Here is a 21,960-nt window from a genome sequence, read left to right on the forward strand (position 1 = left end):
ATTAGAGAATGGAAAAAAACTACACCAATGCAAATGAGCTTTAATTTTCAAAGCTGAAGAAATTAATGTTCAAAAATTCTTTAGGTGGTCATCACACTATGCAAGGGCTCTCAAAATTTTCACCATAATTTCTAGGGCAGTTGGAAATGTAATTTCTCTTTTAAATTCCATACAAAATATTCATTCTAACACCAAGAGAAATTTAACTCCTATTTTGAGATTCCTCTTAAGAAAATTAGATTTTGAGTCTTACAAGTTGATCAATGAAAAAAAAATCCTTATTTAGAGAAAGAATTTTAAACCGTGTTAAATTCATTCTTGTTCATGAAAGTCGGTATTTTTTCTGTCTGAAATATTGCTATTATGGCCATCACTATACTAAGAGTCATGGGACAGTAATTACTAAGTAAAGAAAAATTAACTGGTGCTTCTGTAGAGGACACACATTTCCAATACTCACAAAGAGAGCAGAGAGCACCGTAGGGAGACTTTCCATCACTTTAAACAGGAAGGGTTTCTATAGCCACTAAACAGAACACCCCTAACTTGAATGGCAGGAAATGAACAGATTAAAATTTGAGATTTTTCTAATGGATAGTGTTTCTTTACACACTATTTGTGAATAATTTTGTCATACAACTATATCAAATCAGTTTTTAAACAGAATGCAACTCTTAGAGAAGCTTTAAGTTCACAGCTAACACTGAGAAATTAGAGATTTCATTCAGATTCTAATATGCACAAGCTTCACTCACTACCAAATTTCAACACTAAAGTGGTGCACTTGGTAAAACTGATGACAATGTGCCGGGCGGTGGTGGCGCACGCCTTTAATCCCAGCACTCAGGAGGCAGAGCCAGGCGGATCTCTGTGAGTTCGAGGTCAGCCTGGGCTACCAAGTGAGTTCCAGGAAAGGCGCAAAGCTACACAGAGAAACCCTGTCTCGAAAAAACCAAAAAAAAAAAAAAAAACAAAACAAAAAACAAAAAACTGATGACAATGTATATAATGACCATCATGAACATCCTGAGCAGTGCAGTGCATAATTTACATCCCAGTTCACTTTTGGTATTACTCATTCTCTGGGTTTTGACAGTTGGATTATGATAGGTATTCACACTTTACACTCAAAGAGAGAGGACTGCCTTGTGCTACACAAGGAGTGTTAGAAAACATTTTAGATGAATTTAAAGTTAGCACTGATACCCAAGCTGATGAAATGAAGTTTAGATAGTTCTTAAAAGGAGATGTGTTGTTATGACAGCCTATCTTAGTATTAAAAAAATAGTTATTGTTACTTCAGACATTTCACTCTTTAGGAACAACCCTCTCATGTCATACATTTTCTAAATTTGCTTTTGTCTGCCATTTCAGAAAAATCCTTCAATAAAAGCTGTCAACCTCTCTGCCCACTTTAAATGGTCAGAATCTGGAAGAGTCTTCATACAGTAACTTAGACAAAGCTGACAACTCTCGCCTGGAAAGCTGTTTAAGAAAAGTGATTTCAAGAAATAACTCACAGCGGTCTCTCACTGCTTGGGAATATGGAGATGTGGGACAATAGAATTGCTAGCGTGGATAATTTTTTCATTGCCACCAAGTTAGGCTGTGGTGCCAAGTTAGCTTTAACTACTCATATGTTGAGTTCCAGTGTTGTCTCCAGAGTCCCTGTTCAGTTTTGTCGCCGAAAGGCAATGGCAAAGTACCCTGCAACCATCACCAATTCTTCATGCCAGCATGGCCTGCGAGAGTTCCTGTGGTAGGGGCCTGCCTCCCATTGCTCACTGTGGCTGAAGCAGTTTGTCATCAGATACTGCACTAGTGAAAAACAAAACTGGATTCTTCTGTTTAGAAATTGGCTTCATTTACTTGTTTATTTTTCATGTTGCTGAATGCTAACAGAACAGTGGTAGCTATGAGTTAAGTAGAAAAAGGATCAGATCAAATCAAAACAATAAACTGTAATATGGTTGTCAAAATATAAGAAACTGGAAGAGATTGCTTAAGGGTTATGAATCTCTGTCTGTGGAGTATTGTAAACAGTCAAGAGAAGAATAACACCCAGCACAGTTAACAGTCTGTTTCTCTTCTAGCTTTTCAGCTGTTCAAATTCCAGTACTGATAGGTAGCACTAGAGGTAGTGCCCTACAGGCTATTTGTAGGACCACCTATTTTCTTGGCAATGGTCATTACTATGTATGTGAGCTAAACTGTGCCAATTACTACACTCTGTTCATCAGGGAGAATACTCAGGGTGACATGCTGGTATGTCTGTTGCTTTGCTTGTACACCAGACATAAAGATAATGAAAACACTGACATCATATTTTAATTCAACTTCTAGCCATATTTGAAAAGTTATTAAATACTAAGTAGGAATATTCACAATTTTCATTTTGTTTCCTGTGACATGTTACTCTGACCAATAGAGAGCAGAAATACTAAGATTTATCATTGGTTTCTATTCAAAACCACCTTTAAAATGTCTTTATTATTATAATTTTCAAAATATATTATACTATTTTAGTGGTAAAGCAATTGATACTTGGAGTTCAATTGGCTCGGATTTTAATTTATAGATACAATAAAAGGATATTAATGAGTATATTAGCATACTCAATTATTTGTAATATTCTTATAAATCCTATTAACTCAAAATAAATGATAATTAAATAAAAATGTGGGCATCTATCATCAAATCATCATTAAAAATAATTAAAATGAGTTGGGGAAGTAATAATGATTGCTTCAACCATCACCTCCTTATTGCAGTTTCAGTCTCTATTTGAATAAATATTCTAAAGTTATTTTATTAAAGTCATGGAACATTTGGAAAATTATGAAAACAGAAATAAATCCACTAATACAATTCTGAATTGTCCACAACTATTAATATTTTACACATTAATATTCTGCTGTTTTCAAAATGCAAGTTAATTTTTATTGATATCATTTTATCTTCTTTTTATTAAGTACTATTCTAGCATAATACTTTTCTATGCTTTGATCAATCATCTATAAATATTATTTATGATATAAGCACACTACTTATGAAAAAATATATGCTGGCAGTGGTGGTGCACTCCTTTAATCCCTGCACTTAGGAGGCAGAGGCAGGCAAATCTTTGAGTTCCAGGACAGTCTGGTCTACAAAGTGAGTTCCAAGACAGCCAGACAGCCAGAGATATGCAGAGAAACTCTGTCTCAAAAAATAAAGAAACAAAAAAGAAGAAAACTATATATTTTTAAAAGACTATTTTTATTTTAAAGTTATGTGTGTGTGTGAGAGAGAGAGGAGGGAGGGGGGAGGAGATGTGGGGGGGTGGTGAGCAAACAGGTATTAGTGGAGGCCTGAAGAAGGTATTGAATCCTCTGGAGGGAGCCAGAGCCACAGGTTTCTCAACCTTTCAAAACAGCGTTACTTGCTGGGAGCCAAGTGTTCAAACACAAAACTTTTGGGGGGACATGGTAGATCCAATCCTTACAAACATTGTTGATAATACAAAGCAGCCATCAGAGTTTAGCCTTATGATGCATAGAAATAACACATACAAAAAAACTTCTAATGATGTGATAGGTAGTCTTTAGTGTGGTCTCTGTGATCATCAACACCCGAAATTCCATTTTTGAATCCTTTCCTTGGGGAGTGGTCTGGGTCTAATTACTAGCTTTAAGTAAGTAGAGTATATCAAATGTGGGAAACCACTACTGAGGTTGAATTGTACAAGCTCGGCTTCATTTTGCATGGCTCTCCTCTCCTGTATTCACTAGATGTCACAGTAGTTAGTTTCATGTTATGAAGTGACCACAGAGAGGTGTGGAACAAAGATGATAACCGGTAAGAAACTGCTCAACAGTTAGTAAGGAACTCAGTGCTGACATAAGCCATGCAGGTGAGCTTAGAAGCAGATCTTCCCTGATTGAGCCTTCTCTTGAGATAACACAAATAGCCTTGACAACCAAAGAGCCAGTTGAAACTGACCCACAGAATCTATGGATAATAAATGTTTCTTCTTTAAAGCTGTTATGGTGTGATGACTGATGCACATGTTGTGGGACCCATGAGATATTATTTCTCTTTCTCCTCTACAGTGACTATAATGATGATCTCTCTAAGATACCTCTCATGTAGCTGTGCCGTTTTCCTTCTATCCCTTTTTCCAAGAGAGCCCTAACCTTTACTGTCGTCATTTCTGCAACACCTGAGCCCTGCAGTTGCCTGCCACTGTCTGAACTGGATGTGAGACACTAAGTGTTGAATACTGCATACTTCTGTCATTCATCTTTCTATGCTTCGTACTATGCTTTTTTTCCCAGTATTTTTGAGTTCTGGAAACTGAACTTGGGTCCTTTTATATACTGGACAACATCACCAACCTGCAAAACATGGTTTACATAAATCTCGAAAACGAAATTTCATTTATCAACTCAGAAGTTAGACTTTAATCTGGACCTCACCAAAACACTCTCTCCAATCTCAATCTTCTTGCTAAGCCCATGTTAAAGTTAATGTATCACCTTTCCTGAAACACTATTTTAACTAATTAAATGACAGCAATACATGTAAGTGCCATGCAATGTAGTAAAAATTGCTCCACATTTATTATATTTTGGGATTTGGTGGTCTTATTTTAATTTCCTCTACTTTCAATCCTCTTTCTGCCTAATTTCTGGTGGATACCCATGTCCATTTCTAAGATTTTCTATTTCAGCTAAGACTTCCTTCTAAACACACACACACACACACACACACACACACACACACACACACACACACACACCATACATAGAACTAATTGGTTGTTTTTCTCCACTTTTAACTCTCAAAAGGGTCCATTTATTTCTTATTGCCCTTTGAGAACAATAATGCCAAATAACAAAATGAAATTAAAGCTAGATCCATAGCTTATAGCCAGTCAGAAAGTCATTAAATAATTTCCCCCTTTTTCCAATAACTAGAGAACCTTTCAGTTGATTCCAAACTAATGGCCAAAAGTCTCAGAAGCCGAATCACAGCTTTTATTTTTTCTTAAAAAGATGTCAAAAAGACAAATGGACTAATAAGTCTTTTGTTTTCTTAAATTGAATGGAGGAAAGGATGGTCTAATATGTCCTTGGTTTTCTTAAATTGGGCGGAGGGAAATTTCTCAAGATTGAAGTAACACAGAATAATGCTTATGTTGCCAGTGTTGGTCACAAAGGAGATTTTTTCAAGTACCACTTGACATGTCTGTGTAGTCTGGAAAAAGGATACTGAGAAGATACTGATGATGTCAGTGTATTGTGTAGGTAACAGTAATTTGGAAAACAAAATCAAAAGATTAAATTTTTTTTTAATTTTTTTCTTCACCTTTCTGTACTGGTGCTCTAATTGGAAATGTGGCAGCAGGTGAGGATAAAGTTACTCATTCAAATATGTTCACTGTCTTGGTTAGGGTTTCTATTGCTGCAAGAAATGCCATGACCAAAAAGCAAGGTGAGGAGGAAAGGGGTTATTCAATTTACATTTCCACATTGCTGTTCATCAGGACAGGAACTGATAGAAAGGAGCTCAAACAGGGCAGGAACCTGGAGACAGGAGCTGATGCAAAGGCCATGGATAGGTACTGCTTACTGGCTTGCTCCTCATGGCTTGTTCATCCTGCTTTCTGATAGTGCCCAAGACCACCATCCCAGGGAGGGCACTATCCACCATTGACTGGGCCCTCCACCATTGATCTCTAGTTGATAAAATGCCTTATAGCTTATTCTCTTGGAGGCATTTACTGAACTGAGCCTCCTTCCTCTCTGATGACATTAGCTTGTATCAAGTTGACACACAAAACCAGCCAGTACATTCACTAAGAAAACGTGTCAAACTCCAAGTTCCTGTTAATAATTTACTGTGAATTAGTATAACAAGGACTTTGGTGACCAGAGCTTATAGCATTGAGGAGAAAGTAAAGAAACATCAGGGAATCAGATGTGAGAGTGGCTCTGCTGAGGAGAACCTTACAGGAAACACAGAAGCACAGTGTAATCCAGGCAAGGAATGAAGACAGGGATAGAACTCTGGTCACAAGGACTTCCTGTGAACCAGCCAAAGCTGTCATGAGAAGCCTGGAATTACTAAGAGTGTCCATACAGTGTTCAGTATCATTCAATCAGTGATAAAGAAGCCAATGGAGATCCCAATTAAGTCAACAAAAATGTTTAGGAAGTCCCCACTGTGCATTTCTGAGATTTTTTAGTTTATCAACAGTGAAAGAATTCAGATACCTAACAAATGCTATTTTTTCAAGTTTTGGAGTTTAGAAATAATCAGAATATCCTGAGATATTTCTAATAACTTGTTTACCTTACAATGCCTGTATGATGTTCATGGCACTTTCTTTTGGATAGAATTAATGAGGTTTTTTTTTCTGATGGTAGTATTCTATACCTTGAAGGACTTATTGTGTTTTACTATCTACTAACTGTTCACGTGTCTTAAAGATATATTTTTGAAGCAAGTTCGAAATGACAACACAAATAGTTTTGCTTCACAGTCATAAGAACACAAAGAAGTAGAATCTGCTCTAAAAATTTACTTTGTAGCCAAGGAAATGGTTTTCTTAAAATTAAAAAAAAATGTCCCTATGCAAGAGATTATATTTATTAAGCTATTGCTGTTACTGACATGAGAAAAATTCTTTCTATAAATCTTCTGTGGCTTTAGTTGGTGACAAAGTTTTTACTAGAAAAATATTTGTGAATTAATTCCTTTATAGACATCATAGAAACCAATAACAGACAGACAGAGAGATCTTCTCTTGAAAGCTATCTACCTGTTTAGTTACTAAATGTGTTTAAAAAAATCGTATGACTCAGTAAATAAATCAAGTTGATACATGATCTTCAACAGGCACAAATTTTCAGACATATGATGTGATATCATTAAATAATACTTGCAAGAGTCTCAATAAAAATTTTTTTCAACCACTATAAGTATAAGATAACATAGGGAAACAGGCCCCTGACTTGTCATATTTCAATTCCTTTACCTGCAGTATTGGAAAGCACTACAAGGTGATATCAAATGCTTCTTTTTTTCTAGTAACAAAATGTTGTTGCATATGAAAATGTGGGGAAGACTAAGGAGGCAGTTTGCAAGTCTATAGGAAACATTCACAGTGTAAAGGCTGAGGTTATTTCCTTACATAATCTCTTTTTTGTTTTCTTAAACACATTTTCTAGGATCTGAGAAAACTGGTCAAAAATCAGAGAGTGTCCTATAAAACCTCTACTTGCTGTTAGTATCTCCCAGCAGAATAACATATTTGTCCATTTGATGAGCTAGCCTTGGCACATCTGTAGTTATATTAGCATTCATCCCCACGTTGAAAAGAGTATAGATGGGACAAGTGTACAGTAGGTCTCTCCTATCCACTGGGTTATATATATTATGCCTCCTAGTGGCTGTATGAGACCCCGAGTAATGCTATCTCATATGTGAGAGCACTGCAAAGCAGAAAGCAGAGCTCAGAGTAGAGACTACTATAAAATGATTAATGATTCAGTAATTAATGTCCCAGATGGATAAAAGTAGGACATGTGGGACTTTCCTCATGCTGTTCTGTCATAGAACAATTTAAACTTATGACTTGTTATATCGGGAAATTTTTATGCAGTTTTTCACACTAGGATTGACCATGGATGATCACAAAAGGGGCAGCCATTGGTAAGGAGATACTCTTTCACACAAACACTCCCCTAAGCTGTTACTGTTTCAGTAGTTCAGCATATGACTTATCACAAAGGCATTAAATTATTTCTCACAATAGGTGCCAGACAAGGACATCCAAACAATGGCCCTTAGTCCTTGTTTATCATAAAGCAAGCTGTGAAGTTCTATATCTAGTAGATAATAATCAATATTTGTTGAATTGAATAGGATGACAGAAATATGAACAAAAGCGATAAAAGATTACAAAAACGAGTACAGGCTTGGAAATTTTAAACAATTCATCATTCTCTGAGTAGAATGTCATTGTTTGATTATTATGAAAACCTTGTAAATATCCCCAAAGGGATGGGAGCTGAATAGATCACACCTTACTGAAGATTACAAAATGGGCGGAGGGAAGGATTTTGTTTGAAGTCTTTTCTCCTTACTAAAACATATCTTTTTAAAGCATCAAATGCCATGTTCATTCATCAGGAGGAACACCACCCAGCAGGCAAAGATTTTCTAAGCTCATTTTTCTTTTCCCTATGTGGAATGGGACTTTTCCAGTGAAGAGATAAAAAAAACTGCTTTGAACATTTTAAATCTAGCCACAGGGTCCTCTTTCCTCACTGGCTAGTCTCCAGAAGAGCTTCATCTGTTGGAAAACAGTCCTTTCACCGAAGAAAGGTTTAATTTTTCAGGACTAATACCAGAACAAATCAGGTCTGCTAATCTTTATGGAAGGTACAGGTTTTATCAATATAATCCTATAAATTATGATGATGTAACAATGTCCACAGATGGCTCTAACTATTAAACAGCCCTCTTTTCCATCAGTGATGGGAACCATCTGAGGAGAAAAAGTCCTAACCATCTCTGTCCTGTAGTTATTTGAAAAAAAAAATCACTTATCTGAGTTTTTATTCATCTCAGTTCTATGACTGACAAAAAAAAATTGGCACTTCACCTTAGAGGAAAAAGAAAATTAGGACAGTATACACTGATTTAACTAAATTGTATCATCACAACTGATTAACATTAGCAAAGGCAACTGAACTTAAAATGTCCGGACACATGTTACATTCTTTTCACTGTACATGGTACCTAAAAGTTTCACAATTCTTCTACAACTTTCATTAACTTATTAATCTAAAGTGATTTTGTCTGACATCACTGTCCCAAAACTCCAGTACAGAACATGTAGGATGGAAACATGCATGACACTCAGTGTCTGAGCTCTGTGTTCCTTGTATCTGTTGTCTGTAAAAAAAAAAAAAAAAAAAAAAAAAATCTGTGGGAATTTAGAGGAAATGGTCATTAAGTTCCTGAGATGAGTGTCAATAATGGATAAAGAGATAGACTAGCTGCAGGGAGAATACTGGAAAAACTTATAACTGGGTAACATATAAAGATCGCTGTGAGAAAATGTAGATAGAGGTTGACAAGGCAAGCTTATTTGTTTTCTCGCTATGTGGAATAATCCAATTATTTTTATTTCTTCCATCCTGAAGTAAATTCTCTCCACAACATTACAAGCGTGCATATTGTCTTTAATGACATTATAAATCAAGTAATGGGGCTCATTCTAATTCTCATAAATCTTCAAAAGGCAGTGAGGTGAAGGAGACCACACAATACATGGGAAGCACAAAAGTCTTGTGAAATTGTTGGAGCCCATAACACTCTCACCCACACCATCATCTCATTAGTATGTCTGGTAGTTGTCTAAGCACTGTATGCTAGTCTCTGAGATTGGCATTTCAGGATTGTGTGCAGATGGTATTGTTCCTAATCTTTAAGTATCTGCTTCACAGATTGATAATGAGGTGGGTGTAGTGTTTATCTTCACTAGAGAAATCATCCCTAATCAATTCCTCCTGCCTCAAGTAGTAAAGAAACGCTTACTTCTCTATGCAAATAACTGTCTAGATACATACTATCAGGAAAGAAAACTACAAATATTTTGTTATTTACATTTTATGCCATAACTTGTATGTTCTTTATTTGATATGATTACAAATTTTGAGTATCATGTGTATTGCATATTGTGTCAAATGTCTAGATGTTTCTGCATATTTCAGAAATAAGGAAACTGAGATGAAAATAAACAAATACATACTTTGCCTGAAACCAAAGAGCTCTGAGTGATTTGAGTGGGCCCTGGAATCCAGGGTGTCCAGTGCTTTATAAACTAGGGCTTCTCTAGATATTGCTTGACTAATCTTCACATTTGCCACTGTCTCATTTCGAAGCAGGTGTTGCATTGGTACCTTTTGCTGACAGCAGAGAAAATAATTAATGCCTGAACACTGTTCCTACATGATAAATCTGAATATTTTCATATTTAGATGTGAGTCATCTAAAATATTTTTTACTGGAACTCTACATTAAACATTTAGCTTCTTCTTGAAGTGGATAGAGGTTAATGCAGAGGCTTATTGTCTTAGTTAGGGTTTCTATTGCTGTGAAGAGACACCATGACCATCACAACTCTTATAAAGAAAACATTTAATTGTGGTGGCTTACAGTTTCAGAGGTTTAGTCCTGTATCACCATGATGGGACATGGCAGCATGGTGCTAGAAAAGAAGCTGAGGGTTCTACATCTTGATCCTCAGGCAACAGCAGAAGTTGGTCCCACACTGGGCATAGCTTGAGCATAGGAGACCTCAAAGCCTCCACAGTGACACACTTCCTTCAACAAGACCACACCTACTCCAACAAGGCCATACCTCCTAACAGCGCCACTCCCTTTGGGGCCATTTTCTTTCAAACCATCACCTTCATGAGTGGTGAAAGTGCCAAGTATTTGTACCCACAAGTACTTAGCTGTGTATGGATATATATAATCACCTCTCCCTGTTAGGTCCAGGACTTTGTGAAGAGTAGGTGGAGAAAATGTAAGAGTTGACATCTGAGCTGTGAAATTCAGAGTTCTGGACATAGCTGTTGCTCCTATCAACACACAACACCAGCAGTTAACTGCACTACATCAAACTAGTCTAAATTCTAGCACAAATTGGGGAGGGTCCCCCAAAAATCTACCTTTTTTTGCAGAGGAACCATTAGAAATTGATGATTCCTTAGGGAAGGAGAGTTACTCTCCTTTGGAAACCTGGCAGCTGATACATGCTCGCATAACAGCAGATGTGCACACCCAGGAATGTATGGCCATCACTAAATATACTCAAGGAGCTATTAATGACAGCCAAAATAGAGGTATGAAGTTGGGATGGTGATGTGGTTGGGAGTGCTAGAAAGGGCTAAAGGGTGGACATAGATTTTCAAAATAATTATAAAAATGTATGAAACTGTCAAAGAATAAATAACAAGTATTTTTAAAAATATCTAGTTGACATAGTAGAGAGAAACAGAATTTTATCTGAAACTAATCATTTCTGTTGGTGAAAAGATATTTCAATATGAATTAAGAATATTATATTAGCAATTACTGAATTATTGAAACAAGTAGATGATTATTGCTTACAAAGAAAATTATACTTTATTATTAAATTTAGCCATCTTCAGGCCATAAAACCTCAGAGAGTGAATTTAACTGCTACAAATAACTAGTTTACTCTTAAAATTTTTGTTATTGACAGAATCAAAATATTAAAATCTACTTACTTTTAATATTTCTCCTTCTTGGAAATTAATCATATATTTTCAAAGATCATTAATGAGTCTTTCAAACAATCAAATATGAAATATGAGCTAACATATGAGACCTTGTACTAAGTTAAAATGTATATATGTATATAAAAGCTTTCATAAGTTCAAATTATCTTAGTTTTTCACTCAGGGAATCATATAAAATTGTAAAAATAAGTCATGTGTATAAAAGTCAAGGTATATTATACAATGTAAGGTAATAAATCTTCCATAAACAATAAAGTGGTTTGATCAAAGGTAGGTCAAAAATTGTAATATGCTTTGGGCAGAATTACTATAATGCTTAATAAAACATTTCTTGCTGGAATTCCCTTTTGCAGAAAGCATTTCTAAAAATATCAGAAGTTTGGAAGCTGAAGAAATGGCTCAGTGGCTAACAGCACTAGCTGCTGCTGTAGAGGACCTGGGTTCAGTTTTCAGCACCAGGATGTCCATGTAAGTCCTGCCTCTGTGGACATTTCTTGCATGCATGTACATACATACATTCAGACTTATACACATAAAGCTAAAATAATTAAATAAATCTTTAAAATACAAACAAACATAGGGCATTTGTGTCTATGATTTGGTCTAAGATAACTTATTTAAGAAAAGTGGTCTTTTTGTTTTGTTTTTTGTTTTTTTTTCAAGACAGGGTTTCTCTGTAGTTTTGGTACCTGTCTTGGATCTTGTTCTGTAGACCAGACTGGCCTCGAACTTAGAGATCCGCATGACTCTGCCTCCCAAGTTGCTAGGATCAACGGCGCCGCCACCACTGCCTGGCGAAAAGTGGTCTTTGTACTGGATGTAGTGGCAAACACCCTTAATATCAGCACTCATGGCATAGATACAAGCAGATTTCTGTGAGTTTAAAGCCTGGTATACATAGTGAGCTCCAGACCAGCAAATAAATAAATAAATAAATAAACAAATAACAATAAAACATACAGAAAGAAAACAGGACAGTCATCTTTGAACCATTTCTGAAGATTCCCCAGATTTTCAAAAACCAAAATGCAAGGGAAAAAACAAAACAAAACAAAACAAAACAAAAAAACCAACAATTTTGCCACTAGAAGAGCATGTACTCATAAACAGAGATAAAAATCATAAAAATTCATCATCTTGATTGTATGTGTATGAGTGTTTTGTCTACATATACGTAGAGCATATGAGTGTCTGGTTCTTGTGAACGCCAGACAGGATGTCAGACCGTGTGGAAGTAGAGTTAGGAAGAGCAGTGAGGCACCCGCTAGAACTGAACCTGTGCCCTCTGCAAGAGAAACAGGCATTCTTAACCACTGAACCATGTCTTCAGCCCAAAGATTATTTTTAGCATTTCAAGAATTCTTTATTTTAATATGATAAATCAGAGAGCTATGAGCTTTTTAATATTAGATAAGTTTTTACATTACAGGAACACTAAATTCTGTGTGAGCATTTCAACCCTAAAACATGAACTCAGGAAACATGGACCTTAGTTAAGATTAGAGGCCAACAAATTTGTTTTTATAACTTTAAAATCTTTATGCAGAATAAGAGATGCAAACAATAAACAAGATGAGACAGCCACCATTAACGTTCCTGCTGCATCTGACTTTAGCAGTTACCTGCGCCCAACTTGTTGGTTCCAGTACATTCAGCAGTGTTTACCATTAATTTCCTGTGTTAAATTTCACCACCCACAGCCATCTTGTGGTCTTTGGTTGTTTTCTTTCATTATTTATAAGAGCACACGGAATTGAAGCAACTCTGCTTACCCACACATACTACATTAAAAGTGATAGAAATTATCTTATCATTGATTATACATTAAGAAAATATTTTCAATAAGAGTATACCTTAAGAACTCAATAGATCAGAATTTTTTTATTTATTTATTTTTTTTAGATCAGAATTTTTTATTCAGAATATTTTTATATTTATAACTAGATGAAAGTAAAATAACCATTTGAAAAAAGAAAATAGCCAATTGTCAAACATAGAATACAGATATTACTGTTTAGAAAGAAAAAACACTTGATTTTTTTGCAGACAAAGTATAATTAGAACAATTTGTAATAGGCTGATAAAATCACCCTTAATTCATTTTCAACTTGACTATCCAAGTACAGATTGAAAGTCATATTGCCATTATGTGTTCTAAATCAAGAGAGCATTGTACTTGAATTGTTAATGAAATCCACTTACCTGCATGGAAGTCTATGCCAACAGCAAATGCAGTTCCTGATATAGGCATCAGAGCATCCATTTTGTCACTTGGTTCAAGAGGTATCCCCCGGATTCCCTCATGAACAGAGTACATAAGAAAAGATTCTATACCTAAATGAAGGAAAGAAAGTTCAAAATGAATATTTCACAACAATACATTGATATCATTTCCAGAATAGTAATTCATAATAGTGAATATATTTCTTAGCTTCATGAAGCTTCTCTAATTGTGCAGTTCCCATGACTGAAATATATGTAAGCCGGGGCCCTGAAACTCTGGTGTGCACTACAATCTCCCAAAGGGTTTTATGGATTACAGGTCACATCCCAGGAGCCAAATGTCTGAAGCTGAAAGTTTCTCTGTCAGCAATGCCCTTGGAATGAGAAGACCATAGGTAGAAGCTCAGAAGTGAATCATTTCCAGAATGTCTGGCCTCACATACAAAGGGCATTCTGTCTTCACTAAAATATAAGTATGCACTTGTTACTGTTGAATAATAGCTTTTGATTTACACAACTACATCATTGTTGTTGTTGTAAAAGATACTTAGAGTTTTTAAGGTACACAGTCCATTTCTTAAGTGCTTTAGATTCAAATGGGCCAAGAAATAAGGTACTAAGTTTTGCCCTGAATACATTTTTGAATTTCATAATGATGTCCTACTAAAATAAACACATAGATATAAGCTTACTACCAGAGGTCCATATGCTAATGCTTATGAATTTTTTAATATATTGGAAAATACATCTATTTTTATTATTAACATACACATATAGATATTTATTATTAAAATAAAAGTATCTGTATTTAAATCACAAAACTTGTCGTTAGTTATTGTCCTCATGCCTCAGTTTTATGATACATCAAATTGGGTGACATGGATCCAATTTATCAATTTACAAAGAGGGAAATAAGCTAGAAAGTTTCAATATCCTTTAAACAGAGTCTGGCATAGAATAATTGCCATTCACATATTTTATTTCAAGTGAAGTAAGTAATAATTCTGATGTATTTTCTCTAATTGGATTGGGGCATTTTCAGGTAAAACAGTTCTTATCATTGGCTACACAATATGGCTAAAGAAACCAACATTTTGTGAACTCACACACCTACATACTATAAAATTTAAGGTAGTCTGGAATCCTTAGGATGGCACACAGTTCTTTCCCAGGAAATGCCCTTGCTCCCCAAATATGCAAATTGGAGGTTCCACTTCCCAGTGATGTTTCGTCTAAACAGTTGAAAGAAATTACCGGAACTAAATTTAACTTGTGCAATAATCCTACTTAAGCAACCTCAGCTGTTTACTTCAACTTTGGCCATTCAATGTAAATATAGAAGCTACTACGTTGGTTGATGATTATTTTAATTACCAAAATTAGTTTTTAAAAATTACGAAGTCTTAGCCTGGCAAGACAGCTCAACAGGTAAAAGTACTTGCCACCAAGGCTGAGGGCCTGACTGAATTCAATCCCCTGGATTCATATGGAAAGCACTTACTCCTGCAAGTCGTCTTCTGACCTCCATACTCCTGCTGTGATATGTGTATCACCCCAATAAATACATAAATGAATAAATAAATAAATGTAATGAAAATGAGGAAGTCTTAGAAGAAAGAAGAGTGATACTTCAAATATTCCCAACCCCTTCAATGTCTATATGTGTAGCTAAGTAGCAAACTTTTTTATGGGAATAGAATTTTCTAAAAGTACTTGTAATCGAGTCAATAAAAGCCTTGAGGTCATTTAACTATGTGCTCAATCTGTTTCCTTGATGTGAACTCAGCATGTTTACTAGTCATACTTGACTTTAAGGAAACAATGTAACCAAACTTACTATGTCTTGGATTTCCCAGGCAGTCAGCATTTATAACCTAAACTAAATGATCAGCTTAGTATTAAATTGTACTCTTCTACATGCCTCTAATCCAGAATACCGTGTGTGCGTGTGCGTGTGTGTGTGCGCGCGCGCGCGCATGCCTGTGGTTGTTGTGGCAATCATTTCTGGAAGAAACAGCCAAATAGGTTTGAATTAACCTTATAGATAACAAATATCCGTCATAAATAAATGTTAAATGCAGCATGTGGATATAGGTTGAAAACATCAGTTTGTATTTTGGGTCAGTTGAGACTAGTAAGGTATCTTCTTCCCTTCTTAAACTCTTACAGATTTCTGTAAAAAAAAAAAAATCCTCATTCCTTTTCTTTGCCATGTTTTCTGCACTGTTCAATAACTACAGAGCAAAGGCCTTTGTTAGGAACACACAGACAGATACACACACACACACACACACACACACACACACACACACACACATACATTCACACACATAGCAAACAGACACAGCCTACAAATAGAATACACAAGGAGGGAGAAACATGGCTGGGAAACTCAATTTTGGGCTGGCTCTTGGTCTAAACTACTCTAAGAGGAAGACTGTTGATTCTTTAACGAGATCCAATGCAACCATTGCCCTAATAACAAGATAATGTGCTTCTCTCGTTGGAAACTAGCAGTGGCTTCCTAACGTCTGTGTGGCACACATGATGGATTCAGTAAGCACAGCATAGTCAAGTTCTTACAAACATGTACCTTGGCATGACATGCGGTTCTTCCGGAGATAATATCCCACCGTACACATGCAAGTCCTGGTAGTTTCAGATGTTGGTAAACAGAGCTGAGAGCACCCGCCATTATTTAGGTGGCAAGAATTGCTGCCTGTAGAGAAGGAAGCAAAAGAAAGGTCAAACTGACAATGATGAAGAACATCGGAGACTTATTAGGTATCAACAATGTGAACAAAAATGTATGCTATTTGTTTCTAAATATAGTTGGTTTATATAGGCTATGCCAACTGCCTTGCACATAACTTAAAGTGGTTATGATTGAATCCTGCCCTTCAAAACAATTAAACAGTGTCACAAGGTCATTTAGAAAAGCAGAGAAAATTGGATTTTTTCATGAAAACTCCTTAACACTTTAGTTTCTGGCTTTATCAAACATTATCTAGATCTCATTAGATAATATTCAACTGATCTAGAATCCATGACGTTCTTATCTCAGCTTCTCAAGTGATGGCTTTCCGGGTTTGTGCCATCATGCCCTGCTCTCAGAGACCTTAAAAAATGTGAGATCACACAAAAAGCAATGTTTCCTTTCTGACTCAAATGTAGCTTCACCTCTAAAATGACAGGATATTTGTGTGCATATATGTTTTAAATTTATTTTTAAAGCAAAGAAATTATTCTTGGCCTCCCAAAGAACATAATTCTTTCAAAATATATTTAAAACACACCCAAAAGAATCATGTAATTAATTAGCATGTTAATTCTCCTCATTCCGGTATGGTGGCAATGACAAATTTTAGTCAGGTAATCCCGCTTTGATATTCTACACAGATCTTCCATTTACTTCACCCAAACCCCAAAGAACTGATCAAATCTCCAGCATTAAGTTAAGTAATTTACAGTCCACTTGTAAATACCTTAAAATATCCTATTTTTACAACAGTTGTATTGTTCTAGGACAATGGGCAATGCCATTTAATGGGTTCAAGATCTGCTACAAAGTTAGTAGACCACGTGCTCACTACAAATCCAGTGATCATGACAAAGCATGCTCAGAGCTGTGTATTGATAGGACTCTATGAGAGATTCAAAATGTCAACATACTTCATTATTTCTCATCTTCTGAATTTGTGGATTTAATTACTCAATAGAATCTGTCACTGTATCTGTCATTTTTGAAGTGTGAAATATTCTTTATTTGGGAGATGGAGCACATTCTCAGCTCATTTCTTTATCCATAGCTCAGCAATATTGAATCCCTTAGAAGTAACTTGAAGTTTTAAAATAATTCCATGTATCTCTTATACGAGCTAGTGAGGTGGCTGATTCATCCCTTTTCTCAAGGTCACTTAAAGTGACAGACAGTTCAGATCTCTGATGTTTTCACCAAGAAGACAACTACATTAACAAATGTGTAGAAATTCTAAACTGACCATGCATGTGCTTGTTCTTATGGAAAGCATGTGGATGCATGTTAACTTAGTGCTAGTACATATACATGCCCTTATACGAGGTTTGCTTCAGCTAACACCAAAGATTGAAGTCTGGGGAGAAATGAGCAAGGGACATTTCAATATAAAGTTTAAGGGAACATCACATGGAGAGCAGAACTGAGGGAAATGAAAAATTAAAGGAAAATAAGTCAAGGAATAGAACGAACACATGAAAAGAAAGAGAATATGAGAAATTATATTAATATTAGTGGAAGTATGGGGAAAGTAGAAAAAAACAGCAGCTACTGGTGGGTAGTGCAACGACAAAGTGGGCAATATATTTTATCCTTATTTGTTGATAAATAAAAGTCATGTATTTAACACACTTGTAGAATAACAAGATGTATTTCACAGAACCTCCCTGAAGATAAAATACAGAAAATAATCATGAAATTAGTCATATTTTATGTAAATATTTCCATTTAATATATAAATATGCAAATAGAGGGCAACTGCCGTGATTATCAAGTTACAAGTAGGAGTTCGGATTAGTATTTTGTTAGTGAGATTGATGCTCACAACTCAAACCCCAAATGACAAGAGGAGCTGGAAAGTCCACTTGACTAAAAGACCCTCAACTCTCCAGTGATCTGTGTCAAAAATGATAAATGAGGCAGTTAATTGTACTTTGGAATCCAAGGAGGTAATACTGTTAACACCTTAAAGAGCCTTAAATTGCTCATATTTCATTCTAATGAAGCTTTCAAGCTACCGACAGTGATTCTGTTAATGGCGTTGTCTTTCAAACACATGCTTTTATCAGCATTTTCCAGTGAGAACAGTGCAGTTGCATGCTACCCCTGGGTCAGACACTTTCATAGTGCATATATCACCCCATGGCACCTATGGAGTCAAATCTTCCAGGTAAGGGGCATGAAGCTAACAAGAGCAAAATCAAGAGTCCTATACAAGTACATCCTCCTGAAAATTTTGTCAGAACCACTATCTACAAAATTGATATGCAGTTTCACAGGAAGTATATGTTGTTTATGTCTTGAAAGTCAAATACCTTCTTGTTTCCAGGCACCTTGGTTGGAATTACTTCTTGCTCTCCCTCTGTTTCTGTGCATGCTGTACTTTCTAAGGCTGTGTTTAGATACATCTCAGAAATATGTTCATTGTATACTGTGCAATGCAATTGATAATGGTATTGCCAATTTTACACTTTTATACTGAATAAATAAGTTTATATTCAATAGACATGAAAATGTCTTACTATATTTTACTTACTATCAGTATTGTATTACACATAGTATAGTATTATCTACATGACTTGAATACCAATAAGTATTTATTTATCTATTTATTTATGTTTTTCTGTGCTGGGGACCAAATGTAAGACCTCATACATGCTGTGCAAACATTACACCATTGAGTTACCCTCCATGCCTTTATTGCATATTGAGATTTAGAAAATGTTGTTTAACTACTAGTGAAAAATCATGTGATTATTGTATCAAGTGATTTAAAAATTGCCCATGTATCAGAAAACTGAATACACAAAACCAAACAATCCAATCCATAAATTGGCTGATAAAATTAACATATATTGATCAAAATATTAAGTACAATTGACCAACTGTCCTTAAGCTGTTGAATATTCTTAGCCATCAGGGACAAAGAATGGCAGTCATTAAGGATTCCTGAGTGGGCCCCTTGGTTCCTTCTCTTGCCCTTATTTTCTCTGATTTGGTCTACATATTTCAAATTATTTGCATTAAATCCCCCTTTTTAATGTCCAAATACAGTTTTGAAGTTTACTGTCAGAAGAAATGTATGTGAAGGTAAGAATTTTCATGGCAGAAACCAAAATAAGGGAACAGTACATGGGGAACAGTTTGAGGAAGTAGTATGTGTACAAGAGAATGATTTAAGGGAGAGGCAGGGGAAGAAGGATTTGATGAAGTATTACGTTGAGAAGAATTTAAGAAAATTGTATGCTTATATGGAGAATAATTTTCATTTTCAGAAGAGGATTGTGTTAATGTCATGCATCCTGTAGCAATGACTAAGAAAGGACTAGCAAGTGCTCAGACACACTGGCTGGATCTCTAATCCAATTGCCATCTGGGCACTGTGACAAGTCCACCTATGTAAACCATCTGCTATTTTCACTCCATTTCGCTGCCCACCATTTGGACAAGTGAAACAAAAATGCAAATGTGCAGGGCCAAACAATGCTGTGCTTTAAGATGTGAAATTCTCATGTCAATGTGGTACATTTGAAGACCTCTGGACTAGCTACATAATATGTAAGTTTTCATTTAATATTTGTTTGTATATCTGCAGTTTTTAGTCAAGTGCTTACGGTGATACTTTATTTGTATTAAAATGTTACTTGTATGTTAATAAATAAAGTTGCCCGGGGGTCAGAGCTATTAGCAAGCCATAGGAAAGCCAGGCAGTGGTGGCGTACGCTTGCAATCCCAGCACTTGATAGGCAAAGCTAGGTAGATCTCTGTGTGTTCAAGGATACAGCCAGCATTGGAGACACACGCCTTTAATCTCAATACCAACCATAGAAGACCTGGAGGTCTGTACAGACAGGCAGTGACAAGGCAGTCATGTGGTTGTGTTTACAACCAATGAGAAGGCAGAACCGAAAGTCTTTATAAAGACTTTAACACAGGAAATAGCTCTCTTTCGGAGAGGTAGGTCCACCGCAGGAGGAAGGATAAGGTTTTAGCTCTTAGCTCTGACCTCTTGGCTTTCTTCTTTGCATTGGTTCTGTGTTTCTTATTTAATAAGACGGTTGGTTATATCTACAAGTGCTAGATAAAAATGTCAATTAAGTGAAAAACTGAAAATCTTACAGAAGCCTTTCCAATTTTTTAAAGTTGCTATGCTTCTTATGTGAAAGATATTTTTTATTCAGTATTAGCCGTGATCTCCTCCCCCAATACCTTAACTAAAGGCAAGAAGAATAGGAGCCCAAAAATGTTTCCTTGAGAAAGCAGTGTGAAAGCGATAGCACCTTACTCAAACAGTGTCTTATGTTCACCGTGGAGGGACCTACCTTGTTGTGCTTCTTTGTCATACACTTTCATATGAACAACCCCAGAAGTCTTATTTCGCAGGACCGTGGGATTTCTTCCATCTCTTTTATTACAAGTTCCAAGTTGAGCTAAGTTTTGGTCTGCCCACCAGAGTTTCTTGTCTATATAGAAGAAAGGAATATAATCAACTTACTAACTAATAAAAAAATTAATGAAATATAAAGCTTTCTGGTTTACACTTTGATATATTTCAAATCATTTCTAAGCAAATGCTGAAATCACTTCTATATGTACTCATAAATGTGTGTTTTGTACAGATATGTAATAAAATAAAAATAAAAAAATAATTGGATAATATTAAAAAAAAGAGGGATGGGTAAAGCAATGACAAGACATTATGAGACAATGAACCTCCAAAGATGCCACTGAGTTTGTTTTTTCATAACCATCTACTCCTGGTCATAGGACCTGCCCTTGAGAATAGTTTGATTTCCCAGTGAGATTCCTTTGGAGAAAACTAACTTATCATTTGCAAGTGAGCAAGTAGTTATCAAATGACTTTTATTTTTTCTTAAAGAATAAATATTCAGGCTAGTGATGTAGGTCACTTAGTAGAACAGTTACCTATCATGATCATGAAATTGAGGCAGTAGGATCATTTAATTTTCAGCCTTGGGATGCATGATATCTTGCCTCAAAATGAAAGCTAAAGGAATATTCTTACTAGCTATATAATATGCAAATACATACAGATATAAATAAAAGTGTGTTTTATAGCAGCCTGAGAGACCAACTCCCAGGACTGTATCTGGGGTAATAAAAAGAATTCCTTCATAGCAGTGGGATTTAGGAATCATTTTTATTTATCTGAATGAATAAGATTCATACACATACTGATCATACCATTCACTTCATTTTCTTTCTCTCAAGTTCTTCTTCTCTTTTTTTTGTTCTGTCTCCCCTTATAGCCATCCCATGGAAAGTAAAAAAGGTACATCTGAGGGAGAAATTTACCATAGCAATTCCCAGCTGCAAGGTTCAGGCTGTAACCTGAGGCCAGGGCCACAGTGCCCAGTGAAATAAGATGCTGAGGAATTTTTGTAGGGAGTAGGTCTTTATCATCCAGACTTAGCAAGCAGGCTACTAACACCAAAGTTGCTTTGTGCCTGACCTTGGTTCCATAATTAGACATTTGGGAATTTGTCCTTGTATATTATCTGTGAAGGTTTAACTTGTGAGGCATTTATTCTAATTTGAATTTTTTGAGACCTAAAATCAGCTAATTGTACGTAGCTTGTCTAGAACTGAGAAAAAATGCTGTTTTCTTTTTGTCAGTCTGAGCTAGTGATAAAAAAT

At 35.8% G+C, this 21,960-nt stretch overlaps 1 protein-coding gene across 5 annotated transcripts in view; it reads right to left on the reverse strand.

Moving 5' to 3' along the window:
- The window catches only part of Lrp1b (LDL receptor related protein 1B), a 1,950,932-nt gene that overhangs the window by 561,562 nt on the left and 1,367,410 nt on the right, over window positions 1-21,960 (reverse strand). For all 5 annotated transcript variants that reach the window (XM_052726598.1, XM_052726596.1, XM_052726595.1 and 2 more), the window contains 3 exons: window positions 20,625-20,765; window positions 16,141-16,266; window positions 13,527-13,658 (listed from right to left, as the gene is read on the reverse strand). In XM_052726598.1, the coding sequence (XP_052582558.1) occupies window positions 13,527-13,658; window positions 16,141-16,266; window positions 20,625-20,765 (399 nt within the window). The remainder of the gene's footprint in view (window positions 1-13,526; window positions 13,659-16,140; window positions 16,267-20,624; window positions 20,766-21,960) is intronic.

Source organism: Peromyscus californicus, unplaced genomic scaffold, assembly GCF_007827085.1.
Source record: "Peromyscus californicus insignis strain IS unplaced genomic scaffold, ASM782708v3 Scaffold_7__1_contigs__length_154581171, whole genome shotgun sequence".
NCBI classification, from domain to species: Eukaryota; Metazoa; Chordata; class Mammalia; order Rodentia; family Cricetidae; genus Peromyscus; species Peromyscus californicus.